This window comes from Rhipicephalus sanguineus, chromosome 9, assembly GCF_013339695.2.
Source record: "Rhipicephalus sanguineus isolate Rsan-2018 chromosome 9, BIME_Rsan_1.4, whole genome shotgun sequence".
Taxonomy (NCBI): Eukaryota; Metazoa; Arthropoda; class Arachnida; order Ixodida; family Ixodidae; genus Rhipicephalus; species Rhipicephalus sanguineus.
The window spans coordinates 53,612,035-53,639,674 of record NC_051184.2 but is presented as its reverse complement, the minus strand read 5'-3'; the positions used below and the strand labels follow the sequence as shown (position 1 = coordinate 53,639,674).

General features: G+C 44.9%; 1 protein-coding gene across 1 annotated transcript in view; it reads right to left on the bottom strand.

Moving 5' to 3' along the window:
* The window catches only part of LOC119405167 (thimet oligopeptidase), a 36,959-nt gene extending 10,433 nt beyond the window's left edge, over positions 1 to 26,526 (bottom strand). The window contains exons 1-12 of the mRNA XM_037671975.2: positions 26,063 to 26,526; positions 23,661 to 23,800; positions 22,630 to 22,745; positions 19,677 to 19,846; positions 17,234 to 17,346; positions 13,205 to 13,259; positions 12,260 to 12,424; positions 10,520 to 10,681; positions 6,675 to 6,740; positions 6,374 to 6,478; positions 4,777 to 4,884; positions 1,088 to 1,161 (exon numbers count right to left, since the gene is read on the bottom strand). Coding sequence (XP_037527903.1) covers positions 1,088 to 1,161; positions 4,777 to 4,884; positions 6,374 to 6,478; positions 6,675 to 6,740; positions 10,520 to 10,681; positions 12,260 to 12,424; positions 13,205 to 13,259; positions 17,234 to 17,346; positions 19,677 to 19,846; positions 22,630 to 22,745; positions 23,661 to 23,800; positions 26,063 to 26,458 — 1,670 coding nt within the window. The 5' untranslated portion in view covers positions 26,459 to 26,526. The remainder of the gene's footprint in view (positions 1 to 1,087; positions 1,162 to 4,776; positions 4,885 to 6,373; positions 6,479 to 6,674; positions 6,741 to 10,519; positions 10,682 to 12,259; positions 12,425 to 13,204; positions 13,260 to 17,233; positions 17,347 to 19,676; positions 19,847 to 22,629; positions 22,746 to 23,660; positions 23,801 to 26,062) is intronic.
* Between the last annotated feature and the right edge of the window lie 1,114 nt (positions 26,527 to 27,640).

Genomic DNA, 27,640 nt, shown 5'->3' with positions numbered 1-27,640 from the left:
ATACCGCTCATAGCCAGCCGAGCCTGCTCATAACGTGGGCAGACCATGGCTCTGACCACTGGCCAAGTATGAAAAGCGCGAAAGGGCATCACAACAAAATACTGGCCCAGGCCCCATAAACATTGTTTTAAGCAGTATTTCTCAGATTATAAGCATCACCACTGTAAAGTAGAGCATGGATGATTGACACATAGCCATGCCTTTTTAGGACAGCAATACAGTAAAACCTCAATATAACAACTTCAATATAGTGAAATTCTAAATATTACAAAACATTCAATTTTTGTAGCTTTATGTCCATGCAACACCATGTATTTTCAAACTCTACAAGACACAGTGTGCATTTCCGTTTCCATAAAGGAGCACCATGACAGTTTAAATTTGAAACTTGAGTTTGTGCTAGTGGTTAAATGGTTAGGTTACATGCAGTTTTTAGGGAAAGCATTTTTCAAATCGCACGCCATGAGAAAAAGAGTAGCCACAGAATCGAAGCACAGTCTTTTTTCATGGTGGTTGGGGCAAGGGTGAATCTGCATGAGGGCATAAATACAACTTAGCACATCACGTTGAGCAATCTACAAAGCATAGCCGGAGAACATCAACCACTGGAGTAGTTTTGTATTACGTTGCGCCAGCGCTGACTTGCACGTTTTTGTTGTTGTCTTGTGTCGAGTGAGAAGCGTGAGTGACGGTGCAGGAAGTAGTAAAAAGCGCAACAAGCATTGACTTATCTTGAAAGCCATCGCCACAGTTCAAGAAAGATATACAAAGAAGATTAGTACAAACTTGCTGACTTTTATATATTTGCGCTCGCCAGAGCTATGTTACATCGAAACTGCAGCACATAAATAAACTACTTCGTTAAATCGAAGAGAATAAAATACGTGCATTTATATGGAAGAAAGAAACGGAAACGAAAAAATCTGTCACATTGAGGTTTCACTGTAGTCAGTTTCGGGTCAAGAAGAGAACAATCTGAGAGGGAGAGAATTGTGTCTAGTAATCGTGAGTGGATCGATGAGATTGTCGATGTGGGGAGTTACCGTCATTACCGTAGCCGCAGTAAAAGATGAGAAATAGCACTCACTCAAACATGACTAGTTCAGTCTGGCTGCAAAGGTGGTGCATGGTGTGGCCAAATTCGTGGAAGAACGTCTCCACCTGGGTGAAAAGAAGGCAGAGAACAAAAAAGAATCGCAATGATCAGAAGCGAATGCTTCAAGTATGCGAGGTGCACTGTGCAATGTACAATGCACCACCTTCTAGAGCCAATTTCACCAGCCTGGCCACTGGTTCACAGTTAAATAATCAACCTGCCGCAGCGCTCTAGTGGTTATGGTGCTCGACTGCTGACACGAAAGTCACGGGATCGAATCCGGGCCGCGGTGGCCGCATTTGGATGGAGGCAAAATCCTAAGTGTCCGTGCGCTTAGATTTACATGCATGTTAATGAGCCCCAGGTGGTCGAAATTTCCGGAGTCCTCCCCAGTGGCGTCTCTCATAATCATATTGTGGCTTTCGGGTGTTAAACACCAACAATTATTATACACTTACAATACAAAAATATTTGATTTACTCTACAGCTGTAAACTGCTTGCAACTCAAGCAGTTTATAGCGGTCTGTACAACATCTGTAAGCAATTTTCGTATCATGAACTTGTATTATTATACTTGAAACTTCAAACTCTGAAGACGTAAGAAATATATTACCGTATTTACTCGAATCTAACGCGCACCTTTCTTCCGGAAAAACGAGCCCAAAAATCGCATGCGCGTTAGAATCGAGTGCCGAAAAAAAAAAAAAAAGAAACTCGGTTATCGTATTGCCATCGACATTTCAAAATGGCCGCTTCCTACGATTTCTGCCATTTTTTTCAGTTCGTACGTGTGCTGAGGAGATTGTCATCCCGTTCTGCGTTCGCATCGACGGCATGGAAGTGCCGACTCCAAATACTCGACGAGTGTACCACGATGCCGCATTTAAAAGAATAGTTATTACATGTGCAGAGAGACGGACGGAAATCGGGCCGCATCGCGGTCGTTCGGATATAGTTCGGAGTTCCCGAAACGTGCGTGCGAGACTGGCGCAAACAGAAGCAGAAGATTTTTTTACACCAAAGCTTCACGAAAAGGTTTCAGTGGACCAAAGCAGGGCCGGTTTCTCGAAATCGAAGAGCGTTGACAGCGACAAGGAGTTGTCCGACAGCGACGAGGACTGATCCATTACGCGACTCGTATCGCCACCGTAGTGGTGACAGTTTTAGCGGCAAGGCCCGCTTTCTGACTTTGTGTTTTACTTTTTTGAAATTTTAGTTCTTTAAAACCCAAATGCATGTTCTTCTGAATGTGCGAAGTTTGACACCTACGGACTTTTTTTGTTCTTTTCTCTCACGAAAGATGGGTGCGCGTTACAATCGATGTATTACTTTTTTTTTTTTGTCGCGGAAAACGGGTGCGCATTACAATCGAGGGCGCGGTAGAATCGAGTAAATATGGTAAAGCTAAATTTTCAACAGAAAGAACTACGACTGGCTTCGAACTTTTATAGGTCTACATTCTTTTATCAATTACCAACTACAGAGTGTAATTGTGTTGGGAAATATGGCCACATGCATAGAACAGACCACAAAATTATTAAGAAGTAAGAAAGTACTCTATCAATGTCTTGATGTACAACCACAAAAGCAAATGCAAACACATATTAGTTCCAGCACCCCCCCCCCCCGACTCTTTAAAACAAAGAAGAAGAGGAGGTGGAATCCTTGGGCTATTTTCCCATCACACAACAAAAACTGTCTCCCTTGCTTGCATTTCCTGCCTTGAAAACTCAACCCTGGCCACTTTCTCATCAGGAATGCTTGGTTACCGACATCAATCACAAGATTGCCGTTCACGAGCTCGAAGTACCGGGCACATGGCAATAACACATGAAACAGCATGCGAGATAATGACCATTAAGGCAAAAGCCTTAGATGCCTCATCAAACGCGAAAAGTGACCGTCAGTGTTGGCGCCCTGCGGTGCCGTCGTGAACATGAGTGATGCAAAATATCATCATCACAACGCCGCAGATAGCCAAAATTTGGGACGTCATCATCACATGGCATTGTCGCTTGGTCAAAGGTGGGGCAATCATAGAGGCAGTGCAAAACCATGCTAGGTGCAGAATACGTTCGGAGGGGGGCGGGAGAGAATCAATACATTGACTGAGAAGAAAAAGAATAAGAACAAGATGGCTTTCAGAAGAAGAAGATGGCTTTCACCTTTGAGTCGTCTAAGGCGACTGCATAAGGAACCCTGTGAGTTTTTGTTGTTTGACTAGAAGATGCACCCAAATACACCCAATTTTTTCTAGGGTAAAGCATGTTTCGTCACTGTGCTAGGCTTTCCATGAATAAGGAACTTGTATAGTAGAGTATACAGTACTCTAAGTCATCCAGCATGTTTTCTAAGAACAGCTGATGCTAATTTAGACCTTGCTAATTAATGACATGTCATTTAAGATCATACTAAGTCTTCGCTAATTAAGACATTAGTAATTAAGGTCATGCTAATCAAGACCTTGCTGTTTAGGTAAATTTTTATTAAAAAAAAGCTAATGAAGGCAACAAAATGAGAATTCACCATCAAATTCCGAGCAAGCGCCCCCCTACCCCCCTCAGCAAGTTGAAATTACCGGCAAAGTTTTCCCGCAAGGGAAAAAAAATAAAAAAACGAAGTGCACAGTGACTTCCTCGGAAGTCCTCTCGCTCACGTTCGTGGTGTGGCGCATCACAATGACGGCTCACAAACAAGAAACAGAAAGGCAGCGCAATCGGACCGCGGGAGGCATGGCATGCAAGCACCTCTGAAGATGAGTCAATGGAACAGATCTATGCAACGGACACCGATTTCGGAAGCCGTACTTTTAATGACTATGTCGTCACAGGCCATCTTTGAATACAGATCTCGAATGCCATGGTTTTGCTCGTGGGACTGTGAAAATTGTCATTGGTGCCACACTAAGTTCAGGGTGCGTACGATGGGAGGGGGGGCCTTTCCAGAATGGCGTGGAAATTTGAAATTTGCTGTGAAATTGGAGGGGGCACTTGCTCGCAATTTTACGGTAGACTTGTTTCTTCATTGTGATTTGTATAGTGTGCATTAAACTGAAACACTCTGTGCCAAGATACAAAAAAGTTGGCATTGGTCCCCAAGTCCTCCTTTCCCTTTGTAGGAGTTATTCTTGTGATAGAGTGCTCACAGGGCTAACGGTATGAAAGGTCTGATGAAATGTCACGTGTCTAGGTTCCGCACGATACATCTATTCTTATCGAACACCTTGTGGCTGGCACAGCGTACATGCAGTTGCTTTTGTGCCATAAACGCTGATTTATTTGTTTATACCCTCAGGGCTTACAAGAAGCATTATAGAGGGGAGAGGCTAAGGTACATCAATACATGAAAAAAATATGTATAATACATCGAAATATAAAGCAAAAAACAATATTACAACGGAAGGAAAATATAAGAGTGTAAGTAAACGAGCACAAATGGTAACAAAGAAAAATATATTTATACATCAGCTAACGAAAATACAACGCAAGATAAAAAAAAAAAAGCAGTGATAAACAGAGAATGGAAGTGGATACTAAAACACAAGAACCGAATTATGTACTTTGGTGCATAGTTCTTAGTACATAATTCTTAGTACTAATTCTTAGTACATAATGTACTAGGTAACTATCTTCTTTGTCATGGGAGGTGATAAATTTGCCGTGTTTTGACAACTACTCACATCAGTGTGGGTCAGTAGAGACGGCTTGTCCGCTGTAGGTTTTGGGAAGTTGCACACAACAGCCACCACACCAACTTGCCTGGTGCCGTCTGGCTTGACACAAGTTGCCTGAAAAAATAAAAAAGCACCATAAATTAGAAACACGTCTTATCTCCACAGTTACCAGGCATGGTGTTATCGTGATGGTTTTATCGTAGAAATGTTACTAGAGAGAACTTTGGCACTGCAATCGTACTAGTGGCGTATATATGGCGGTTAGTACAATAATACTCTCGTTAACTCGAAGCAGTAAAAACCAGAAAATGTATACAGATAAGCAAAGTTGCAGAAACTGCAGTGAAATGCCGAGCTCTAAAAATTAACCACTACCGAACAGATCTTCAACAGCAGTTTCTAAACTGGCTCTCTGTAAAGGTTTCAAGGAAACAATAAAAACATATCCGAGACATTATTGAAGAAAGTTGGGCTAGATAGTGCCAAATCACTGTCTGCGACATATGCTAATTACTCGAGCAAAAAACTACGTGACAGGACAGCGCACTGCTCTGTCCTGTCTCGACCTTTCAATAAAATCAATACTGAAATCAGTAAACAAAACAAGAGGTACCAAGCATGCTATGTGGCAGGGCCTGCCTGTGTGCACGTCTACTGCGTCACGTTGCATGCGACAGGGTTCCTTGACAAAGTCGTTATGTGCTAGGTTTCAAGTTCACATTCAAGGACAGCATCTACTTTGTCGTAGCCTCGCATAAAATTTTTGAAATGTTCTGACGGTGAAGTTTTTGTTCCACTCTCAGTCAAGATTTCGAGATATCCACAATTTGGTCAGAAAATACTTTGAGATAGAGGGCAATAAATACCACATGGCACTTATGAGAAATGGCTCGGTGCCACGAAAAATTTCTTCGACCTACCCAATTTCTCGAGATATGCGAGTTTGAGTTAATAAGGTACTACTACAGCTGTAAGCATACCAAGGCTGCATTGATGCGCTGAGCACTCGTGATGTAATTAGCTGCAGCTTGTTCAGAGTTGCTGTTAAAAGGACACTCCTGTGCCGAAGGTGAAAGCACCTTAAATGGCTCCGAGCTAGAGCGTGACGTTTTGAAAAAACCAGCCAAACCCGTTAAGAGCACTCAATTTGAACTAGCCAAGTGTGACGGCATGTCGCCAAAACGATATAGAACACACGAAAATGACAGCCGCATGTAGCATCAGTTGCAAGTGATGCTCTGTAATGTCCTTGTTATGCGTCACATTGTTTCACGTCTGATGTATGACGCACGCTACTCAAAGATTGAAACGCGAAAATTTAGGGCTAAGTAAACGCACATACTTTCATTTCCAGAGTCTAAAGTTCATGTCATATCGTCAAAATGTTTACTCAAACACTTACATCTGAGCCAACCTTACCTTTAGTGGCAAGATTTGGAGAGACATGACGTGGTTATCACGAGCAATTGCTCACAGCAGTCATTATACCAAAAAGAAACTTCACATTTAAATCCATGAGTGCTGAAGTTCATGACCAAACTAGACCAGTGGCAAGTAGTAACAGAACCTAACTATTTAACTACGATGCATTCACTCCACTTACCTGCAGTGGAATGTTGCAGAAGTGGCTGTACTTGCCCTCTCGCGGGAACAGGTCCATGAAGAAGTAGCCAAGAAGCTCCTTGGTTTCGCTGTCGGTCACCTTGAACTGTAGCGGAGAAATGTGGCAACGTCAAAAAAGAAGAAGAAGAACAAAGGGTAATCAATGCACCTCACTGCCCACCCGGTTGTACTTCGACCCTTGCATGCAAGCCTAGCGTGACAAACTCAGATGCAAGTTCACATGCACACTATACTGAAAAGAAAGAAAGAAAGAAAGAAAGGAAACTGCTGTGTTCACTCACCATGCGAACCTCAGGATGCCACAGGGCAGGATTCTCGATCTCTTCAAACTTTAACCTCAACAGAAGCTGCACAGAGAACAGGGATGCAAGGTGTTCTTCTTCAGCCACAACTCCATGGGTGCAACTTCATTGCACGAAATAACACTTCCTCAAACAAACAAAAATTTGTGTAAATAAGCCTTCTTCATGAAAGCTTTGTCACTATATTAATACACAGTAACTACACTCGTCACAACTTGTATACTACTGTACAGCAAAACAATCATTAAATGAAGCCATTTCAATCGGGCCAAACCAGAATGTTTACATACTATTTGTACAGCGATTTCTTGGTAAATAAAGTTGATCCCGGGTACATAGAACTTGGATATATCGAATTATTGGCTATATCGAACAGCTGAAAAATCCCCCGAAATACCTATGTAAAAGTATAGCGCTACATCGAACGACGCGTCGCGCCGGAGCCGTGATAACGACCACAATTCGGTCACGTTCCAAAAAAGTTACGGACCCTTTTCATGCGTGCACGTCGAAAATGTGACCACATCCACGCACTCAAGCATGCAATCCCCGAAAGCATAGCCTTTGTGAACTGCACACCCCTGGCGGTTTTTTTTTTCGTCCTTTTTTTTACCAATGTCGCGGCTGCCTGCTGCGAAAGCCCAAGTGCCATTGCCATCGCCGAGAGCATGCTTCAACAGCATGTGCCGCAGGTTGCTTTGTTGGTTGTGTGTAGCGTGCTGCGATAGTGTCCTCTCGCCGCTCCCACTTCCGACTTGTGCTTGCTTGCGCGCGACCACGGTGTGCGCGGTATCTGTTGACCCTGGTCGCCATGGACGCGAAGAAGCGGAAGAACTTGAATTTGGCGACCAGAACCGACATCACTCGGCGTGTGGAAGCTGGAGAAAAAAGTTGTCGGTCGCAGAGGCATTCGCCATTCCTCGGAGCACGTTGAGCACGATTCTGCGAAACAAAGTCGATGTAAAGACAAAGGCTGCCCAGTCGTGCCGTTCTCAGGCTTGTCGCGTGCGTGTTCCTGCGTACGACAATGTTGAGAAAGTGCTGTATGCCTGGTTTTTGGAGACTCGGGTGAAAAACATTCCTATTGACGGTTCAATGCTGACGGAAAAAGCAAAGTGGTTTACTGCGGCCTTGGGGGTTGATGGCTTCGCTGGTGGCTTCGGCTGGCAGCAACGCTTTAAGACTCACTACGGCATTGTTGGAAAGACCCTGTCTGGCGAAAGTGGCGCGACAAACAGCCAGGACACAGAGAGGTGGCTCTCCGAAGAGTGGCCAAACATTTGCAACAACTTTTCGCCGTCGGATATTTACAACACCGACGAAACGGCGCTGTTCTGGCAGATGTTGCCGAACAAGACGTTGGACTTGAAAGGGACCTCGCGTCATGGGGTAAAGATGAGCAAAGTGCGCGTATCGATTTTGCTCGCGGCGAATATGGATGGCTCCTGCAAGCTGCGGCCATTCGTTATCGGCAAGAGCAAGTCGCCGCGCTGCTTCAAGAATGCGAAGAGCCTCCCGGTCTGATACGCGTTCCACAAGAAAGCGTCGAAGACGCGAGACCTTTTTTCCGAATGGATTCGCGCATGGGATGCCGAATTGGAGAAGTCGGATCGCAACATTTGTCTTCTGGTGGACAATTGTTCCGCGCACCACGTCGTCAGCCACTTGAAAAGGATAACTGTCAAGTTTTTGCCGCCCAACACCACAGCAAGGTTGCAGCCTCTCGACCAAGGCATCATCAAAGCTTTTAAGGTCGGATACAGGCGACGTCTGGTGCAACGGCTCCTGATAAATATTCGGTTGGGGGTCGAACCGAAAATCGACCTCCTTGGAGCAATTCAGATGATGACTGGGGCATGGAATGATGTGAAAAAAAAAAAAACACAGTCGTAAACTGCATTGATAAAGCTGGCTTCCTAGCGTCACCTGACGACGTCGGAAGCGACATCACAGCAGACAAAGACATGGGGTGCCTCGAGAATGACTTTCACCAACTCTCAGCGTTTCCGGGTGCCATCACTGATGGGGACACTGCAAGCGATTTCGTCAGCGCTGATGACGACGTACAAGCAGTTTCGGACTTCACCGATGCCGAAATCGTGGCCGACATCGCCGGTGTCGATGAGGTGGACCTGAGCAGCGACGATGATGCTGACGACGCCTCGAAGCAACCCTGCACTGCTGCAGAACTTGCGTCGGCATTCAGCCTCATGCGCCACTGTTGTGGTGCAATGGAAGGCATAGGACTTGGCTATCTGGAGGGCCTCAGCAATATTGAGGATGGCCTCATGAAATTCATGGCTCAGAATAAGAAGCAATCCAAGGTCACGGACTTTTTCATGCCAAATAAAGTGCGGCTGTTTTCGTGTATTTTTCTGATATTCTGCACAAGTCGTCAAGCTCCTGCTTGGCACAGACTCTGGAAACCGCTCCGAGACTTGCGGCGTTACAAGGTAACTCTTAAATGGACATATTTTATATTTCGAATTATCGATATATGGAACTATTTCACGATCCCCTTCGAGTTCGATATGTCCGGGATCGACTGTACGTAGAACGTTGCGTGTTCGGTGAAGGCTGTAGGAATATGATGGTTAGCTATCAATACTAACAGTAAACCTGAGCACGTAAGCATCCAGGCTGCAAATCAATATCGTTGTGTCTACACAAGCGACCAATCACAATAACACGCTCTTGAAATTTTCGCGAGGAAAACAGTAAAATGAGCACACACTCACTCGAAACTTATTTGTGTAGATGCTAGTGTTCCACAGCAAAATGCTCGAAGATTCACAACAACATATAGTGCATGGGTGTGCTTTAGAGTATAGTCTGTAATTTAGTACGTTGGGCAATTAATGGCTATCTTGAAGATATCCTTGTCCTTCAAAAGGAGTCTTCCGAATGTCCAACAAATACTGTCTGCATATTAAAGTACAACAGACTCTCAGTAAATGGAAATCTCTTAAAACAGAATTGCTGCTTAAATGAAACAACTGCCTCTCATACTATTGGTTTCATACTTGAATTCTGCACCCCTCTACACCTCTCGGTAAATGGAACTCCCGTTAAAAAGAACACATTTTCCAGTTCCCTTCAGGTTTCGTTTAACGAGAGTCTACTATTAAGCACAACGCAGCGTGTCACTTCACAGAACCCAGGCATTCCTTACAGTGAGTGATCAGTGTTGATATGCAAAGGCCACTTCCATGACACAAAAGCTTCGAGAAAAAAAAAAGAAAAAGAAAAGGAGCTACACTCGCGGACAACTTTTCTTGGCAATGCAGCAAAGGCTGCGGGGGCGGAGCTACTGCACATGTACCGCCCCTCGACGTAGTCCGGTTCGGCGCGCTTTTCGAACTTAGTTTTGGTTTGTGAACCTTCCGTATCTCTTGTGATGGCCGTTTGATTATTCGAGTGGCCGTCACAGACTTAGACAGCCATTTGTGAGTGAAATTCGTCGCAAGCTCCTTCGGCGAGTCATCGGAAAAGCAGGAGGGTGACGATCGCTCACCTGAAGACGAAGACGCCATTTTGACTGTGAGGTGCACGTAAAGGTGCGACGTTTTCACGCGCCCAAAAACGCGACATGAAACTCCATAAAGTAAAACAAATATAAATATGTTCCTGGTGCCTGCTGACCCTCTTTTCAAAGAGCATCCCTTAGAAAGTAAAGTAATGTTGTTGTTTTTTATCTCACGCAGAAAACACGGACGCGATTTTGGGATTATATTCTTCAGCGGCAGCACACGCCTTCCCTTCATTGCCAAGAAAAGTTGTCCGCGAGTATAGTAGTGATTCCACGCCATGGTTGTTGTACGGACCTCGTAAATGCCGAACAGGCCCTTCATGACAACGTCCAGGGGAAAGTACGCCCGCAGCTTCTCCTGGTCCACCTTGTAGTGTCGCTCCTCCACCAAATTCTTGTAGAAGGCCACGTCCCAGCAGTGCAGCTCGCCATCAAAGGGGATTCCCTGGCGCTTGCACTGGTGAGAGGAGAGGAAGGAGAGAGTAAAAAAAATCTGGAGGCGACCATAATCATTGACTTAGGCTTCTGGCAGTGACACTCTCACGTCGACGTTCGCGTGCCCTGGTGTATTCCTCGGGTGAACTTTGTGTATTGTAACACTGCCAAACAGATCTCAGAGGCCACGTAAAAAGCAGCGTGTGGTTGAGACCTGCTCCGCCAGGTGCCACAACCATCCAAGCTGCTCGCAAGAACTGTATGCTCCTCTTATGAGCTCGTTCAATTAATTTTCATTAATTATCCTTAGAGTTAATTGACCCTTATCTTAAGTAAACTTATGCTTCGATATCATGTGTATCTAATATAACTCTTTACTTGAACAGGAACCATCGATTCTGTACCGGTTTTGCTTTTTCAAACAAATATTCTGAATATTCGGAAACTGCACTCCCACTGCCTTTGAAGACTTTGTTTTACATATTTAGGAGTGTATCTTCAAACATATCAAACGTGGGATGGGGGCAAAAGGCATCAATGCCAAACAGAGCCCATCGATATAGGACAACAGTTGCACCCAAGCTGTTACAGCAGACAGCACTATCGATCACAGAAATTTATTACAAGAGTCAATTCAGCCATTATCATTGTGAGAATTCCTAAATGCTCTTAAACAGTACAGTTAAACATTGATATAATGAACTTCAATATAATGAACTTCACTATACGGTAGAATCTCAGTAAACGGATACTTCCTAAACGAAATTCCTGCTTATGGAACAACTGTCTCTAACATGGTTGGTTTTGTACTTGAATTCTGCACCCTTGTTCATCTCCTAGTAATTCGAACTCCTTTTAAATGAACATCTTTGCCTGGTCCCTCCAAGTTGTTTTAACGAGTCTAGTAGTGTATAACGAAGCACACACTTAACTTTTTACAATCTCATGTCCATAGAACACCAGGAATTTTTAACCTCAATATAACAAAGCATGTTTATCCAGGGTGTCTTTGAATTTCACTCCCACTGAAACGTGGCTGCCGTGGCCAAGAATCAAACCCGCATCCTCGAGCTTAGCAATGGAACTGAATAGTTGATAGGCTATCGTGGCAGGTCTTGTACAAAGGCATAACTCATAATTCTGAAACAATATGGCTGAGAGGCACGGGGTACAGCTTTTATGGCATTGAAATGTCTTTGCAACCAGCAGCACTGGGCAAACACAGACAGAACAAGAAGAAAGAACAGCATCGCAAAGCATTTTAGCATCTTCCATCTGTGTTTGTCTTGCGATGCCTCCTATTGCGAACATCATGCACCAACAAGTGGAAATTTCTACTGTGCCGAAATACGTACTGTATCAACCCCACCCCCCTTCTGTCTGCAAATGAGGCTGCATTGGACAAGAGCAGTCGACCTCTGCCGTGCGCATAAATACAGCACCTGCATTATGCTTCCATTCTTGTTCCAGGCGCCCAGTTGTCACCTCAGTCATTACGTCAGTATTGCTTCAAAAGCAAAGTGAAATTACATACAGACATCACCCAAGCTTTTCTTTATGAGCAAGGCTAGAGCTCTTCTGCAGTCAATGAATGACTCACCTCTTCTTCTTTCAGTTCAAGCAGCACTTTCTTTTCCTTCTCCCACAGAGGCTGCAGCTTGTCGGCCAGTTCGGTGAGGAAGCGCCGCACGTTGGCGGCCGAACGCGCCATCAGCAACTCGGTGATGTAGTCGGCGTGAGTCGGGTAGTGGAGTATCTGGGCTTTCTGCAACGGCAAACGCAGAAAGTTCGCAACAGTGAGGAAGGATATGATTGAAGAGCACCGCAATGTAACCGAACGGCCAAGTGGCACGTTGCCCTCGCACCAAACACACAAAAAAAAGGCAGAAGTTTAGGGAAAGATGGAAACTTGAAGAGATGAAAAATTCGTGAGCACGGTTGGTTGCTGGAGCCGACGTTTTCGACGAGCGGACTTGTTTTCTTCAAGGCTGCAACTGCTTTCCTTAGCGTGTGTGTGTACACGCTTCGTACCATCCACCTTGGTGGATCACTGGTTACGGTGCTTGGCTGCTGGCCCGAAGGTCGTTGGTTCGATCCCGGGCATGGCAGTCGCATATCGGTGGAGGCGAAATGCTAGAGGCCCGTGTAATGTGCGATTCAGTGCACGTTAAAAGAACCCCAGATGGTCAAAATTTCCGGAGCCCTCCACCACGGTGTCCCTCATAATCATATCGTGGTTGTGAGACGTAAAACACCACATATTATTATTATTAGTATTATTATTGTTATTGTTATATATTTCGCGCCCTCCCCTTCAACCTAAACAGAGGGTTGGAGGAGAGGGCACGAAGCACATACATATGTGCCCTAAGGAAAGTAGTTGCAGCCTTGAAGAAAAGTCCACTTGTGAAAAACATCGGCTCCAGCAACAACCTGTGCTAACGAATTTTTCAACTCGCATCACAAGTAGCACTTGTTTCTTCTCCCTCGTTACTTCAGGGCCACTACTGCAAACTATAAATAGAAACTGGCAGCTAGTACATACCTTGTCTCTCAGAGATATGGCCTTCTCAAGCAGGGGTATGTTATCTGTGACGCACCTGAAATATCAATCAACGCAAATTTGTATGCTGGGTACTGTTATCTTTTCTTTTTTCAGCACAATTAACCCTATTACCACATGTGAACTGAATGATCACGCTTGTGCCTATTAGAGGCTTAATTGATCCTTGACGTGAAGTAATGAAAACCACTGACCCACAGCAATTACTACAGCCAATAGGTGCTGCCTGCGTACAGCAGTGTTCGTCACTGCCTGTACAGTCAAAGCCACATATATTGAACTTGCAAAAGTACGAGAATTAGTTCAATATATAGTATAATCATATATAAAGCTTTGATAAAATTTACCGCATTTCCGGTGCGCAAGTTTGCTTCACGACACTGCTTCACGATATTGCAAAAAAGCAATAAGTGGAGATTTTTTGCACTTTTATTTTTCAGTGGTTTGTAGTTGAGGGTGCGGATTATATGCAGGGGCGGGTTGCACGCGAGAGAATACGGCATCCATGTAAACAGAGCCTCAACATCTTTATACGCAGCTGTGCATACTTGTCGTGTGCCGGAAGACTCTAGCCCGCCTGGGCCCTAACGTTGGCCTCGTTCTTCAATCGTACCGAGCGTGCTTCTTGGGACATTGTGCGCAGCGGTGACATGAGACTTCTTTACTCCATGTCGACTGTGTTGGTTGTCGCCCGCAACTCCGCAGAGAACAGCGGGTTCTTCCGTTTCACGGCAACCACAGCATTACCGAAGAGAGCGGAGAAGCAAAGAAAGACCGCGCATGACAGGCTAATGGGCGGAACGACGAGAAAGCATGTGATGGCAAGCAGTCGCTTCTACTCGCTCCCGGCGCCCTCCTAATCACACCGCTTACTCTATTAAATTCGTGTTAAATTTTCTGCGGAAAAGTGAACCTCTCGTGGGGAAAGTCAACTTCTTGGGTCATTTCACACTGCCCAATCTTAGATGTATGAAGTGGTCCGGCTCTTTTCATTCGATGCAGCTGTAGATTTTCCTTTGTATTGATGTTGTGGCGTTCGGAAATAATTCGAATATAAAGGATAATTCGATTCAGCCGACTTCGATATAGCCTGGTTTGACAGTATATGCGGGAGATTGGCTGTTATAATGCAACTCTATCTTGTTTTCATTCTGAATTCATCATCTGCCCTTGCTGATTGGCAGAAAGTTTCTGGGGAGCACCAACTTTGCCTCGCGCTCAGATGCCACTTGCAGACCCCACAAAATCAATGGTATCAAAATGACCAGCATGCAGACATTACGTTAAATTATGCCAAAAAAAATTTGACAAATGCATGGAATAGCTGGTGAGCGCGCCCATTGTAAAACGGAATACAAAATGATGGCAAATTCCATTCTGAAAGAAAAAGTACAGCTTAATGGCTGTTATGAGACTGCGCAAAATATGTACTATTGTGAGCAGTACAGGCTAGAACACTGAATTAATGTTCATTCAATGATTACTTTAATGTACTGACATGAATGTGATGTATTTAATTACCAGAGATACCTTTCTGCTTGAGCATTTAGTGTTATGAACAATTTCATGCTTTCCAACTGCGTTTAGCTGGTATGGACTTTGAAAGGTAACTTCAGTGTTTCATCCTATATTTCTCACTACTATATAACTATATGCTATTAAATTTTCTCTCGCCGCCAGATACGAGTGCCCAATACCAGCACAATGGGCATACAGCCATCTCCTATTTCATTTGGAAACTGGTATTTTTCAGCTATTAAGAAAATGTTTCACTTTCGTTAGGAATATTCATGCGCGGTTCGGCGTATGAACGTGTTGAAGCATTTTTGTGGCTTTCACTGCAGCCCTGTGACAAGCAAGTTCAGTGGGCATGATTTGAGAGTTTTCGACCAATCACAGATTGCTATTACTGGATACGAATCATAAAAAGATGGAACAGTTCTGCATTATCATAGTCCATATATTGGCGAATGCAACCCCAGTAATTTGTGAACTGTGAAAGGTGGTGTCCCAGCTTACTGCACTATTCACAGTAAAACCTCGTTAATTCAAAGTTACTGGGACTGTGAAAAACTTTCGAATTAAGCGGGTTTTCGAATTAACGAAGCGTACAAAAAGCAAGATGCAAGGAACATTGAATTACTGAAAGTAATCAGAGGTGGTCGTTTGGCCTTCTAGTTTGTGGCTCCAAGGGTTGTTTTCCAGCAATACCTGGTCCCATTTTTGCCGCGAACTCGAGAAAACGGCAGGCCTCGCTGCTAACAGTGCAAAAAAAAAAAAGAAAAAGGGTAAAAGAAAAGAAGTCTCAGTGGTCAGCTGAAATGCGTGCCTGCAGAAAAGAAGGCGTGCTTCACTGCAGCACAGTGGTGACACGCGGGCAGCATGTCACACGCACCTCGCAGCCTCAGCGCGTCATGATGCGACCATTCGCCCATTCTTTCTGGTAAAATAAAGAATATGATAATGGCCAGTGTGACAGAATGTGCAATGTGTTCTGGCTGGAAAACATGATCATTGAAGCTTTCACTGAGTTTTCGAAGTAGGCGTTACAGGCAAGAACTCCGCCAGCGAGTGCAAGTGCGGAAATTGCCAAAGCAACCGCCAGTCGGAGGTTCGCATACATCATGAATTCCGTCAGACCGTCCTTTATTATCTTTTCTTTTCCCAAAAAGAATGGGTAAATCATAGCGCGCTGACGTTGCGAGAAGCATGCGACAAGCTGCCCGCGTGTCACACCGCTGTGCTGCAGTGAAGCACGTCTTCTTTTCCGCAGGCGCACGTTTTTAGCTGACCACGAGACCGTGTTTTCTTTTTTTCGTTTTGCGCTAGCAGCAGCGAGGCTGCGTTGCTTCAACTGTCACTCATTAATATCGCTACACTGCATTGCCCTGTGGCTCCCAAGGGCCATCGCTTCCGCGGATTTGCGGCGCAACTGGGATCGGGAATTGGCACATGGTGCCCAAAGTTTTCGAATTAATCGGGCTGGCGCCGACCGCCGCTTCAAATTATCCACTGAGATTTACATTGCAAAATACGGAACCACAGAAACCCTTCGAATTATGCGGGATTTTGAAATAACCGAGTTCGAATTAACGAGGTTTTACTGTACTTGCATTCTACCAGCGCTAGTTCTTACTGGCTTGTGTCGGCTAAATAATTCTGTGTTGGCTAGTGTAGCCTATATGCCATTACAGCAACAACAGAGTCTACGTTTAATCTTAAATTCAATGACTGAGTGGTTACTTTTGGGCATTCGTAGACAACCTGAGCTGGTTCTGCTGAAACATTCTTTTTCTTATGCCTTGGCCCTGTTGTTCGCACAAATGTTTACACATTTGGCTAGCTTTTAATAAACACGTCATCACTCACTCAGACAAAATCAAAATTCCTGTCCACAAGGCAGGTTCAAAGGTGTGTGTCCAGGTAAGAATTGTTAACGAGTCGCGCGCACGCATACACGCACACATGTGTGAATGAGAACACACAATTGAGAAGACAGAAGTGTTGATTGAAATTTTTTTTTTTTCAGATATCAGATGAAAGGGTAAAAATAAGTAAAGATACATATATAAAACAGCTGCTTGAAAAATGATGTCTGCCAACAACGCACCCGCACACTGTACTTGTTTCATGTTTCTTTTTTTTTTTCCTGATGCTATAAACTTGTGGAACAGTTTACCAGATGATGCTGTACAGACAAATTATGTGTCCGATTTTCAAGTATTGTTAGATATTTTCCTTAAGTATGCTGTCACTTGCTAGTTGACCACTGTGTCCTCCCTGTAGCAACCCTGAACGGATGTTTAACAGTATGACTAAATAAATAAACAAACAAAATAAATAAATACGCATGTTTTTTTCATTAGGTGGTGTCTAACAAACAAAATGAGACCTTGATCCATTCCCCTTGTTTCGTACGTTTGCACACCTACATACAAAGTACATGCACGTACAAATACAGATGCAGAGTACATGCGCAGAGATGTATTTAAGATACAAATACCCTCGCACCTGGATTCGCAAGCAAAGTTGACCTTCTTGCGAGTCTCTGGGTCAACAGCCATCTTCATGATGGGCATGACGTGTGGGTGCTTCAGCGTCACCTTCCGTTTGCCAGACTCGACCTAGGAGGAAGGAAACCACGCAAACTGCAGCACATTGCCTCGTCATACTTAAGAGAAGCAGCATCGCCTGTAATGTGATGTTGTGCAACTAAAATGCCCCCATCTAGATCCTGGGCATCCGTACGTGAAACAATCTTGTTGCATTCTTAACGAGTGGACCAGGCTGGTATGACGATGTGCACAGTGATACAACAAAGGAACTTTGCTTAACGGAAGTTAACTACTATAGCCACCAACCACCTCCAGTACTTTCCAAAGCATTATAGCTGCTTGCGAGTCTTTACTGCTACTAGCTTGTTAATTTGACCCGCATTAATTCGGAAAATTGGATTATTTGGACCTGTTCCCTGGTGCTGGCCACTATATGCATTGTTTAATGGCATCAAGCTCTGGTTAATTTGGTCACATTTGGCCATAACCTGGTTAATTCGGATGATCCCTGGAGCACGCCGTGCGTGAAGCAATGCAAAAGAGCGAAAACGGCATTTGCAGACAACCAGAACAATGCGGCACTGTCCGCATCATTATCTGCCATCTGTTAATGACCATGGTTTTGTCCACGGTTTTGTCCACATGCAGATCTGGCACTGTGCGGCTTCGTTCTAACTTGATGCAATGCAAGCGCAATGTTAAAAAACTCAAGCACGGTGGAAGCTGCTGAAGATGAAGAGCTTTCAGCCGCGGTAGCTATGCTGGCATAAAACTAGTTTGTTACATTGTGACGAACGATCAGTTGTCAGCCGCTTTACCTGTGAAAGAACTATCATAATGTGTGCGTGGTGGTACGTAATAAGGGAGGGGTGCAGAGCACGTTTCGGGCTAATTAAGCACGGCGGTCTGGCGCCATGGTCACATTGAGAACGAAGTCTCAGGATGACAAAAATTGCGGCTTTTGCACTGCTCTTATGCAAAAGAAGCACAGGATTTACGTATCCATCAAGAAAATGAAAGCGTAATGATTTAACAGGCATTTGTTCATTGTTTTCTTGATATTTTTGATAATTCGGAATTCAGTGAATTCAGATTCAGACATTTCTTCCGGTCCCGTGAAATCTGAATTAATGAGCTTTTACTGTATTACTGTCACTGCTGCAGATGTTCTACTACCTCCAGAACCTATGGAAGCCTTAGTGCTACAACATTAGTAACAGAGTTAAACCTTTTTATAAGAGACACTGATGCAAGAGACAAATTGGTATAAGAGTCACCAGTGTGCCTGCAACAAAACAGGGATTGATCAGAAAATGAGAACATGGTATACCCTGCTTACAAGGGACACCTCATTATAAGGAACAACAACTGCTCACCGGTGGATCAACGAAGGAAGGGGAATTTAAGCGCTCATTTTTTTTTGTTAGACGCAACCTTAATGCAAAACAACAGACAATGAAGGCAAGGAAAGTATAGCGGTCGTTATTCGCAGTACTTATGATATAAATTTGAAGAAATCGGAGTGGGCAAAGATACAACTTGCCGCCAGCAGGGACCAAACCTGCAACCTTTGGTCACGTGCTACGTGAAGTTACAGGCAAAAAAAAAAAGTGTTTCACACTCGCCATCCCGGCTACGAGCAGTGCTAACCAACACTCCCACATTTAAATGCACAGATATGCCCTATGATAAAGTGGACGGGAGGACGACTCACCTGCAGCATTGGAGGCATTATATAAAAGTTGCAGGTTCGGTCCATGCCAGTGGAAAATTCATTTTTTCGTCCACTTCAATTTCTCCATATTTACATCATAATTACTACAGATAACCTCCTTTATGCTTTCCTTGGCTCCATTGTCTGTTGGTTTTCATCTCCGGTACATGTCTCTTATAAAGGGGGTTCAACTGTAGAGCTACAGTATGTTACTACACTCAAACCTCGGTATAACGAACACGGATATAACGAATTATCGGTTATAATGAAGTAAATGAAAAATAGTCTTGTCATAGACACAGTGTTACAAAAAACGTTTATAACGAATTTTTGAATATAACGAAGTTGCTTTCGTGACAGATGTGACTGTGTTATAATGAGGTTTGAGTGCACTATTAATACTCCTATAGTACTATGGCTAACCACTGGCTCAAACAATCCAAAACATTAAATATACTACAGCTCTAAGCTGCCACTCTCAGTACCTTCCGTAAGCACAAATGCTGCAACTACGAGGAAAGACTTTTGGGCTAGTTAGTTTGTTACATTCATTGAAGCCATAACGCTGATAAGACAAGGACCACACAAAGAGGCGCAAGTCCCATCCTCTTTCTGTGGTCCTTGTCTTATCATGGCTATGGCTTCAACGAGCTGCAACTACCGCTACGCTACGTCGTCCACGCACCATGTCCAGACTCTTGATAAAGTCCTCGGGTGTGCCCTTCAGCTGTTCTTCGGTGAACTCGAGCACCGTGTTCTCCTCGTTGCAGTTCTTGTTGTACTTCACCTCGAGGTCACTTATGTCATTCTTGAGCTGCTTCACCTGCTCCTGCACCTCTGCTGCCAGGTGGAGACCTGCAAAAGCCCGGCAGCGTGTTGTGAGCCATGCCATCGTTTCAAAGGGGGCCCTGCAACACTCTTCCAAGTAACCATCGAATGGCTTTATTAACCCTTTCACGACCGTTGGCGAGTGTTGTCATCCTGGGATTTTCTAGCAAAATGACCGATGACGACTTGTCAACAAAAACTGGTCCCACACGGAACCAATGAACACTATACTCGTCATACTTGCGTTTCTTGATGCTAGATGGCCACACTTGTACACAATGGGACAATTGTGTCTTGGCTTTCATTTCATGGCCATTTTGCATTGTACTGTCACGCGGTGAAGCCACCTTCGAGTTATCTTTTTCTATGCTATTCGTGAAATAAAAGAACCCCATTGAATTGAGTGAATGGTGCCGTTTTATTGAGAAAAAAAAAAGCTCTACAAGTTGCACGAAAGATAAAAAATTTGCGGTGATTTTGGCACATTTCTTTTTTCTTCTTCTTTTCCTTCGGTCGTGAAAGGGTTAAAGGAGTTCTTATTGCCTCACGAATCGACCACTGCAAAATTTTTTTAGAATCCGTCGAGTACGAGTGGAGTTACAGAGATATGTCGGACGCTGTAATTGCCTTCTCTCTTCTCTCGTCCCGAAGAGGGCGCTGGAAGCTAAGCAGGGAGGGATGACACGGGGCTAAGAAGTTACGTCACGCGCGCGTCATGACCTGGAGCACTTTCACTTTCTTTTTCTTCGAACACGCAACTCACCTTCAGAGTGATCGCGGGCACGTGGCAGCCTCCAATGGCAGCCATGGTAACTATGCAGCTCACAATGCTCAAATCGGCCAATGGCCATGAATTTGGGTATATGGTGCGGTCGTTCGGGTTTATGGCATCATTTGTAGAAAGAAGAGGGGACGATTCCTAGCCGACTTTGAGAATCGATCGTAAATTCCAGGCCGCGTGCTGCGCTACAATGTTTGGCTCGCATGTTCTCAGGAGCCTCGACTACCGATTGGCAGCGTTATCTGACTATGCTGAAAAAGTGGTGCAGGGCCCCTTTAAGGCTTTGCTAATACGTGCGACGAGACACATCTCTGCTCCATTATTAATCTGCTCCGTTTTGACTGCGCGCATCTCTATGAAGCTGGACAGCTTGGCTAACCGAACAAAAGCAAGGCTTATCTGCAAGATTAGGTACCGTAAGATGAGAAGTACCCACTTGTCAATTCAAAGCTGCTTTGTTGAAAAACCAGCTTCATCATAGCTCTTGTAAGAAATAGAAATAGATGCAACACACGTTGGCACACGTATGTGCTAAATACCTCGGTGAACATCCCAAGACGAACTAGAGCACTATAACATGCGCAAAGCTGCTTCGCCCTTTGTGAGCTCTTCTGCTGCATCACTTGGGTAATCTACCACACCATTCTAGATTGCAAAATTGGAATTTCAGAGAATACAACAACAGCTAATCGAGGAGGATTTTATAAAATTTATGGAGTGGTAGCCAACGCAACGCATTACCTGCAAAGGTGAAGCCACGATTTGCCCCTGGTTTGTCTCGGAAACATGATCTCCTTGGGCGGTGCCCGTTTGGAGATAAAGCAGTTTTGCTCTGTTTATGTAAATGCTTGGTTAATTATAATATAAGAGATCCTTGTTCCCAATGAAAGTAGCCTACTGAGATGAATATTGATGACCTAACCCCCAATAAAACTTGCCTAGAATTTGAGGCTTCTTTAAAGAAACGCAAAAGCACATGTAGAGCGCTGTCTGTCCCGAAAAATTACCCATATTAAACTGGTGGGGTGCGTGAGGAAAACTCTGCTTTTTCTTCCCAACATGTAAATGTTTTATCTTGCCACTGGTGAGATGGCCGATTCTTGTCTTCACTTCGAAGGCATAACTTCCACTCCAGCAACCTTTTTTAATCCTCCTTGGAGTTGACACAGTCCTGCAAAATCCCTACAGATGAATGACACTCATCACAAGCGACAATTTACTGCTTACCTGCCAATGTCCTCAGCAGAGACCCACACTTGCTGACAGCAAGCAAGCACAAACTGGTGACAAACGCTTAAGAGGCATGTATGAAATACTTCTCGCTTGGTTACCTCTTGCACTCTGCCACAGCCTTTATCTAGCATTTCTACAATGCCTGAGCAGTTGCTCCGTAACACGCAGGAGTCACTAGTCCATTGTGGTGGCACCATAAGCCCAGTTATGGATGCCGGCAACTGAGAGGGGGGCACTTGGACAACTTTCAACTCTCCTCATTGTTCTCACCTTCTCTCTCTCTCCCCCTTTTCTTTTCGAGATGAATCACATCCACTGTGCTCACAAACAAACATTCTTTGGCACTGAATGAGAAACTAGAGAGGCAACGCGTGCTCAGGAGATACTGCTCCTGAGAAAGACCCCTCATTATTATTCTCATTTTTTTTTTTAGGTCAAAGAAGAGAGAAAACGCCTAATTTGCAACAGCAAACTAAGTTGACAAATTACCACACTGAATATTCCATCTGGCTTATTCTTCTGTTTTTTTTTTTTTTCTCTGCCACGTTTAGACAAAAGCTAACCCAGTGCATGTGAAAGCTACGCTGATTCGGTATCCGTTCTTAAAAAAAACTGAGAGCCCTTTCAAGCACTACCAGACTACAGTAGGTTGCAGTGGGATTTCTTCTAAAGCTCTGCCTCGTTACCTTTTCCTTCGTTGCAACAGAAAGTTGAGCGTGAGTATGGCAGAGTAGACTGCAGCTCAAGGTACTATTACTATGAGCTAAGCGCTAAAACCGTTCTCTCCTCTACTCACCGTCTCGCTTGCGAAGCTTGATGAGCCTTTCGAGGAATCGTTTCCTTTCCGGTGAAAGGCAGCTGGTGTCTTTCTTCTCCAGCACAAGCAGCTTCTCAAAGATGTCGGTCCGCATGCTGTTTGCCAGTTAAAGAGTAGAAAAACGAGGACAAAATGAAATACCTGCAAACTCTAAAACAAGCATGAACTGGACTTTCCCATTCAATCCCATCAAGACAAGTAAGAAAATGAGGCCCAAAGCTAATGAGAGCTGTGTGCGCAGGTTTTGTATGCGCTCTCGTAAGAGACACACTACTTTCGTAGTTGCCGATAAGCTTAAACTCTCATGCGAGGGCGGGCGAGGTTCGTCCAGTTCTTTGATGGCCCAGCATAATCCCTTTGACCCTGCCACGGTAGCCTAGCAGGTAAGACCGCGCGCTGCTAAGATCAAGGATGCATGTTCGGTTCCCACTATGCTGTATAATCATATTGTGGTTTTGAATCTCCAGCGCTGGAACAGAGAATTTACTTGTTCCCATGACACAGGTTGAGCATAATTATGTAGAAGTGCAACAATTAAACACTCTGTAGCGAATTAGTAAGAACGTAGGAGCCGCTATTATAGCTGTTTCGAAGTCTGAACTAAGAAGGCCAGTGTAGACAATGCAGACGAAGCTGGAAATCGAACAATGCACTGGAGTACTCTCGTAACTGTCCGAATACATGCAGATATAAGTACTTCAGAACGTGTTTCGACAAGAGCCTGCAAGAACAAAGGGTGTCAATGATAGCCTCACATCATTTTGCCCACAGCTTATCAGAGGAATATAAAGGATTGGGCAGGTTTCATACAAAATAGCACATGAGTGAAATTAACATTTGCAAACATACTGTACATAACAGAAGAGCTGAAGAAAAGGAAACGAGACAGAAATTTAAATTTGGCAGAACTTATTAAATTCAAGCACTACTCCTACGCAAGTTGCATGCAGCGACGTGCACACATGCTGCGGCCAAAAACTCCATGTGTACAGTGCTGGCTGACTACTCACTCTATCTCAATTTCAAACTCGTTCAGCTTGCCCGACACTTCGGCACTGGCATCACGAAGTTCCTTCTTCGGCGAAACATACATCGGCAGGTCGAGGTAGAGCCTCTCATTGGCAAATACACGTTGGCCCTCAGCGATTTCCTGCACACCCGGAAAAGCGAGGTTACAATAAAGAAAGGCATGCAAAAAACAACGAACAATGTTTGCATCAGGAAAGCATGCACCTTTGACATATCAATGGCATGCATGCCAGGACCACAAAACATATTTCACTTTTCACAAATTCACGCCACATCAGTGATGATAGCTAAAACAAAGCATGTGATAAACATATACAGTCTACTCATTAACCGGAACCTGAAGGGACCAAGAAATTGTTTTATTTAACAGGAGTTTCATTTAACGAGAGATGAACCGGGCAGCTGTATTTGGGCAAGAAATCAATCATATTAGAGGAAGCTGTTCTATTTAAGAGATATCTGTTTACTGAGAGTCTGCAGTACATCCACAATTTTTTCCTTAAGTTAGTTAAATGTTCTTTGCTGCATAAGTTTCACATGTGAGCTCAAATGGAATATTTGAAAAGAACTTCAAAAAGTTAAAAGGAGCACTTTAGAATATCGAAAGGAAAGCTTCTTTGTCAAAGGTTGACTTCAATTATACCAAATGTCGTCGGTAAGATATGCCATTGTAAGACTGACAAATGCTGTGTGTTCCTTGAAAGGACAGCGCGAAAACGAGGACACAAGATAGAAGGAATACACAACACACAGCCTTCTATCTTGCGTCCCTTTCAAGATGCACAATCAATTCCAACTTGCCTAAATGTCAGTTATTCTACTGTGTGTTCTGACATGCAACAGTATAACACTACAAATGTACGCTCGTGGAATTTTTTAACAGCGTCGCGCGAGCACTGCACGTGGGACATGGTAGCATCTAATATTTTCAAAAGGTAACGAGACCTGCCGACGATGCGCAAGCACACGAAGCACACTGAACTGTGAGCGCCGTCTGCTACGCTGCATACTTCAACATATCTTTAAGTAATCTCCAGGTAAACAGTGCCGTACAATGGAGCACGTTGGAGAAATGGTCAAGAGTATGTGCAGCTAAGCGCAAGTGTCCTCGGCTGGGCTGTTCTTCTAGGCACATTCGGTACCCAGGCTTTCTGCTGCGTTATCAGTCCCTTTGTTTTCTTTTTTTTTATGAATGCCATACACATCCACCTGGAGACTGCAAGCATTGAGAAGGCCGCAACACGCCCACTGATGTCGCTTTTTCTGGGCATCAGCGTAGCAGACGGCACTTGCAGTTCAGTGTGCTTTGTGCGTTTTCGGCAGATCCTGTTACCTTTCGAGAATATTAGTCACTACCATATCCCGTGCTCAGCGCTTGTGCGAAACTGTGAAAAAATTGCCAGGATGTACGTTCATGGACATACAACTGCATGTTTAGTGCGTCGCAAACAACTCCAACAGCTGTACTACAGTCTACCATAAGCGTTTACTTGATGACATGGCACAAAATGATTAACCGAACTCTTGTTTGTGTAACGAGACGTTTCGAATGCCACTGCTTCCTGTAATTTGCACCACGTGCAAATTTAATGCGCGCAGGAACGAGTTGTCCAGAGCAGCAAAAACAAAATTCTTGCACCCACAAGCTGTCGCTGTTAGGCACTAGTACAATAGTGGCAAAAAAATTTCGCAGTCTTGAAGTTTCAATGTAAGATGCAAACTTCAAGTGTCTCTCGATAAACCAGTTATGCCGAAAAGGATTGCGGCTACAACCCACTTTCGGCACATCTGTCCTGTCCACCTCGCCACGTTTATCGGGCGCTTGTCGCACACTTGTCGCGCACCAACCACTTGTCGCACAAATATGCGAGGAACTTCAGACGTCGCCTCTGCGCAGCTGGCATCAATCAAAGTAGACACGAACGCTAGTTTCGTGAACATATGCTAAGTTAGGGATGTAATTAGCACGATCGCCTTATGGCAGGTCCCTGCAATCTATGCCAGCACGGCACGCCATAGCTAAAACACACGTGTACAACCGAGAAATAGTTAAACAGAAATCGGGTTAACAATTGCAGCGGTATGTATTCAAAAGTGAATGGCAACTCATGCCCCCCCACAAACTTTCATGCCGCAAGAGCAATGCAGCTAGCGTTTAACGACAGATTAATCGGGAAGCTTCGTCTCCAGTCGCGATCGGTTGCTTAAACAAGTAATCGCAAATGGCCATTTTGATTCGTATGCAGATTTATTCCTTAGAACTGCTGTAGTATGACAGCCTAGTAATCAACCCCGTGGAAATCGAACCCCGTGTTTTGGTAACCCAAGCGTTCTCACGTAGCCCGCTGGGCGCTTGTCACTCTTTAGTATCACGTGCACCCACCTCAAGCACGGACTCGAAGGTGATCTCGTCACCCTGCAGTGCGCCGACCCTGTCGCAGATCTTGCGGCACTCGTCCATGATCTTGGACGCCCTGGTGTGCAGGTCCTCGGGAGAAATGTTGAAGTCCCATGCCCTGAGGACTCCGGGGGCGGTGCCTTTCTCCGCGTCCATGCCGAAGGCGTCTTGTTCTACGCTACGACTTCGAGCGGCGTTCAAGGCTAGCGACGACGACGACTCGCAGTAGCACCTCGCCGATAGGATCGCGTGCTGTTGTCGACGTGCGGACGCGACTCCGGAAAAACAGGCACTTCTCGCTCCCGATAAGCCGGCGAAGTACGGCGACGACGTTCTGGCGCTGTTCGTGAGTCTGAAGAGTCTCGCAACAGCAACGAGCATACGTGATTCTGTCTATCCTCTTCTCCTCGTTGACTTTGCGACGTCGCTTTCGAAACTCCAATCGAAAGCCACGCGAGGGCGACGGACCAAACGGCGGATGTGAAGAAAAAAATCGCGGCAGGAGGCGAGATTGGAGAAACGCCGGTTCGACGACCAACAAAGCTGTTGTTGGCGCTGTTGGTGTCGTGCGCAAAGCGCAGCCATGTGCGTTCCAGCGGCTGTTGTCGGCTAGTAAGCTTGCTCTATCTAGTTCCGGTTTCAGTTCGTAGCTAGTTTTGGTTTCAGTTATGATAGAGAAGAGTAGCTTGGGCTAGTTGGTACTTAACTTGAGTGTGTTATCGTACACTGGACCGAGTAAGCAACACGACACAAGTGCTCCTGTCGTGGTGCTTAGTGCACCCTTGTCAAAGTCTGCGCTCGTAGCTAGAGTTATAGTGCAGTGGTGGTTCACGGTTCGTGATACAGCGATAAATCGTAACTCTGGTTCCTACCACTGACCCGGAGGCGGCATTTTGAGCTGCTTTATCTATATCAAAGTATTTTCGCCGGTCGAGTTGTAGCATCCACAAATGTGTGGATGCTTTCACTTACACCGTTGCTTTTGGCGCGAAATTTGATCGGCCAAAGAAAAGACACAAAAAAAAAGTCCAGCGGTGTGCCGTTTTCCTTCCTGTGTCCTCGTCAGTGCGTTTAGGAGGAAATCCCCCTCACGAAGAAAGAATAAACCGCGCAAAACAGCACGCAAGCTAAGAAAGCGTGGCTATAGCCCCTCTCTGCTGTGAGTGCAGGCAGACATGTGCAGATAAAATCTTGTAATGTCACAGTATCTGGAGTATACCCTAAACTAGACAGGGCCCAAGCGGTAGATTGGAGACAGTTACAAACCCAGACCTTCCCCAACGGCCGTTCATCTCAGGTGGATATATATCCAGACATCTATCCAAACGATAATAAACTATGCGGCAGGGCTCACGCATCTTTAGGCACATTTTCTGGGAATGTGAGGTTATATATGCAAAGAAAACGAAGCCGCGGCGAGGTGGACGGCCGCGTTGCTCAAACCTCCAAAATCAACTATGGGCCGTCCAGCGAGCCGCGATACACCCGTGAGGCGGCGAGGAGACAGGGTCTCCGGGCTTCCTCGGGTGCGGCTTAGACCAAGGCCGCGAATTTGCCGGAGTT